General features: G+C 40.9%; 1 protein-coding gene across 2 annotated transcripts; it reads right to left on the bottom strand.

The window, feature by feature from the left end:
* Positions 1–787: 787 nt before the first annotated feature.
* On the bottom strand, positions 788–3,471 carry LOC137823730 (glucan endo-1,3-beta-glucosidase 12). Of its 2 annotated transcripts, none has more exons than XM_068628973.1 (3): positions 3,073–3,471; positions 1,664–2,992; positions 788–1,154 (listed from the first exon to the last, which is right to left on the bottom strand). In XM_068628973.1, the coding sequence occupies exons 1-3, from the start codon at positions 3,128–3,130 to the stop codon at positions 1,120–1,122; spliced, it is 1,422 nt and encodes a 473-aa protein (XP_068485074.1). In that variant the 5' UTR covers positions 3,131–3,471; the 3' UTR covers positions 788–1,119. The 2 variants fall into 2 exon arrangements, with proteins under 2 accessions (XP_068485074.1, XP_068485075.1); XM_068628974.1 differs by lacking the exon at positions 788–1,154 and adding an exon at positions 1,209–1,364 and having other exon boundaries at positions 3,073–3,313.
* Between the last annotated feature and the right edge of the window lie 555 nt (positions 3,472–4,026).

Here is a 4,026-nt window from a genome sequence, read left to right as displayed (position 1 = left end):
AATAAAATATATAAGAATTTTCTATAATTGTAGGAATGAATTGAGTAATTAAATGTTACATGTCATAGTATATTCAAATTACACTTCACCATTGTGAAGTGATTTGCATTTGTTATTTTGGTCTCATTTGTACACATAATTCTGACAAAGACAGGTTTTGGTATCATAGCTATTCATTATAGTTTCTGCCTCTTCAACAATAAATACTAAATACCCCAAATAAAAGAATTCAATGACAGACAAACTGGTACAGAGAAGGCAGAAAATCACAGTAATATCACTGCATCATTTTTTAATTCAAGAAAAAAATACAATGTTGTTGCTTACAGATATTTTCAAAAGTATTATTAAAAATATAAATAACCATATATTTCTTAAAGTATGATTTTAGCCTATAATTTTGTGAGAACACTAAAAAGTATAATCGTTTCATACTACATATTTTGAAACCAATCTCAACTATTGACAAAAACCATGATTACTTGATTCATGATGGAAATAATTTTTTACTTATAAATTTGGGCAACACTGCATGTGATGGCCACTTAGTTTTTATCTGACAGAAACCCTACTTACTTCTTTTATTGGATGAAAAAGGTTACAAGTTGTGACTTTAGGTCCCACGTGATGTTAGGTACACTTGCCCATTTTCTGTAATAGCTTTGCTCAATTACTCACTCTACTTCACAGAAATTAGTCCCACCCCATTTAAAATATAGAAAAAGAGTATTTCAGAAGTTATATAATTTGATCAGGGAAGAAGAAAACATAGAAGTTTTTGGAGCAGTTTAAGAAAAAGGAACTTGGTTTCAAATATAAGGAAAGCTGAGAACAATGTTAAGGAATCAAACTTAGATACAGTTACTTCAGTCCTCAAAGTAAAATTAATTTAACTACCCTATTCCATGACCAGTTCCCACAACTGGATAAAAAGTCAACATTATTTAACTAGCATAATCAGAACCCCCAAAAATATATTCAAACTAATAACCAACCAGTAATTTAGCCCCTTTTCCTAGTCTCACACTTCCAAACACATTCTCATGACATTCTTTACATAAAGCAAAATCAGGAATATGCATATTCTCATGCTGGAATATGTCAGTCCTCTTCAGCTTTTTAGTATCCAGTAGGGAACTCACAGTTACCATACCCTGCACAAAAAATAACCATGCTTCATTATTTTATTCGCAAATCCATAAATTAAATTCAAAATAAAAACACCTGTAACTTACCATCATAAAAAGCCCCAAGCCAAAACATTACATTTTTCAAAGGTCTCAGTAGAATCCAATGTTGTTTGACTAATTGACCACCTTTAGAGGTACAAAATTTCATCTAGTTGGAGCCCATTACCCTTGTCCCTTCGGGAATAGGGTTCACCAAAATAGTGAGAAAAAGGTAGACCAAGTAACACAACACTGTAGCACAGTAATTATAATGCACACTCTACCCAATAAAGTTACGCCACGTCGTTATCACAAAAGATTCCCCTTGTTAACCCTATATCACGTGCCCGTTTTATGTCTACTGGCCTATCGTGTGCACCATTTCTCACCCGCTCATGTTAGTGACCCTACGGAACACTATTCTAAACTACACATAAAAATAAAAACGAGTAAAATAATGTAAAAGTAAAAAAAGGGAACTTTAGAATACTCACTAGGCTCCTGCGTGACCACGTAGGACGTACCCCCGAAATAGCAGCTACCGCCCTTGCGCGCTTGCTTCTGGTAATAACTATTGAACGCAAACGAAGCGTGGGCCACAATCGTGTTGGGATCGTAGCACGTGGCACCATGCTGAATCGGAGCGCAGTCAGCACCTCCTTCGCCGCAAGCAAAATCTAGAGCGGCCTGCAGCTTAACTTTATCCGCGTCCGGGTTCGCAACGCACCACGTGTTTCCGGTGGTGCTCTTGGACACGCCGCCGCTCACATTGGGTGCAGGCGCCTGGGTGGTCTGATTATGACTGCCACCTTTCACCGGCGAGTCGTGGTAGTCCTTGAGCTCCTCCGCCGTAAACGGAACATTGTAGACCCTTTTCTCGTCAGGGTAAAAAAGCCCGAAGTTTCTCTCGGAAGTGGGCCCGGACTTCTGATTCTCATTAAAAAGCGCGAACAGATAGACGGTGAGATCGGCTTTGGGTCGAAGAGGGGTCCCACCACCGGTTAAGATCTTACGGACGAGATTACCGTTGAACGCAGCGGCGTTCTCTACGCTCGCACCCACCTCATTATTATCCCCCTTAGAAGGCCACCCTGTTTCGGTCACTACAATCTTAACGTCGTCGTATTTCAAAGCACTTAAAGCGGAGAAAACGGCGTCGATTTGGGCGTCAAATAGGTTATAGTATCTCAACCCGTTACCCGGATCCGTCACGCCCGGGTTGTCTCGGAAAAGCGCATAATCTAAAGAGATGACGTCAGCGTTGGACTCGTACGCGAAGAACGGGTACACGTTTACCATTAAGTAGGACCCGGATTCGCGGAGGAAGTCCAGCATGGGTTTGAAAACGGGTTCAACGAGATCGGGTCGGAAAGATCCGGATGAGGATGGGTAAGAGTTCGCCAACGCAGAGAGGGCAATGGGGGAGGAAACCTTAATGTCGGAGTCGAGGTTGTGTTTCACAAGCGCTTTGTGAATGTTTTTCATGGCGGGTACAAGGAACTTGGTTGTGTTGTGTGTGTCTACGAAAACCTCGTTTCCAACCGCAATGGCTTCGATTTGAGTGTGAGGGTAGTAAGCGACGACGTTTCTTTCGACCCAGGAGGACGCAAAGGAGGGTGCTTTGGCTGCTGCAAAGAGTTGCATGTTTGGAAGATCAACCGTCACTTTGATTCCGGATCCGGATAAGGCCCGAAGCACTGCCGGGTCGGTGTCGTAGACCTTGACCCGGTTCAGCCCCTGGGACTTGAGGAGCTGAACGACCTTCACGGCGGAGGGAAGGTTGTTTGCTATGCGACCGTAGTTAACTCCAATGGAACCTCCATCTGAAACGAACAATGTAAGCTTAGTTAGTGACATTACAGAAAGAGAGTAAAGAAAAGAGAGAAAAAGGTGAGAGCATTGCCTGCGAGGGTGAGAAGTGTTAGGGAGAGGAGAACGGTGGAGACGGTGAGGCGGTGCATTCTCTGCTTCTGTGAGGAGAAACAGAGAGAGAAGGTTTGTTTTTGTGTTGTGTTTGTTTTGGGTGTCTTTGACGATGTTTGTTTGTGAAGTGGTGCAGAGAGTGTGTTTCTGCGGTGCAAGTGGGGTGACGTGAGAAAGAGTGGTGTTTGTTAGTATATCTATGAAAGAAAAATTGAGGGAAACGAGGTGGTGGTGGAAAGAGTAAGAGGTAAGTGGGTCCCGCTTGATGCTGGTGACAGTAACAAATGGACGAGTAATTATAGGACCACCATCCATCATTCATGGCCAGTTGGCCTTCATGCTGCTGACGAACTTCAAGAACTCGACCAAACAGGGCCTTAGAGATCGGGATTTCCAAGTTTTTATTATTATATTCATACATATTTTTTAATTATGTACACTGTGTGCATGAATCATTATTTTCCATTTGTTAGCTTCTTTTTAATAAAGAAACAGGCAAATTTAAGAATAAGAATGAAAATTGAGAGTGGCATTTTGTTCATTACTGTATTAAAGTTCTGGAGCTGAAAAGGGTAGTGTTTTGGAGGAGCTGCTATCATCCAAGAATGAGAAAGATGAACAAAAAACACGGTGATATTAATTTGATGCATTCTTTCAAACAGATGGTAAGCATCCAATTTTACATCATTGTCTTGCCAGATCTTCCCTTACAGTTACACCAAAATTGAGTGTGTTGCAGATGGTGTAGCCTCTGCACCTAATCTCTGAAACTAATTCATCTAAACTCACCCAATCATAATCGAATGCGTAACACACTATCCTTTCTCCAACTTCTTCATCAATTATTCTTCTTCTAAAGTATGCTTATGAGTAAAGAGTAATGACTCATTCATATCATCATTTATATCAATCCAAATACTATACTTCATTATTG

The sequence above is a fragment of the Phaseolus vulgaris genome, chromosome 8 (genome assembly GCF_000499845.2).
Source record: "Phaseolus vulgaris cultivar G19833 chromosome 8, P. vulgaris v2.0, whole genome shotgun sequence".
In the NCBI taxonomy this organism is placed as follows: Eukaryota; Viridiplantae; Streptophyta; class Magnoliopsida; order Fabales; family Fabaceae; genus Phaseolus; species Phaseolus vulgaris.
This window is presented reverse-complemented; position numbering and strand designations above follow the sequence as displayed.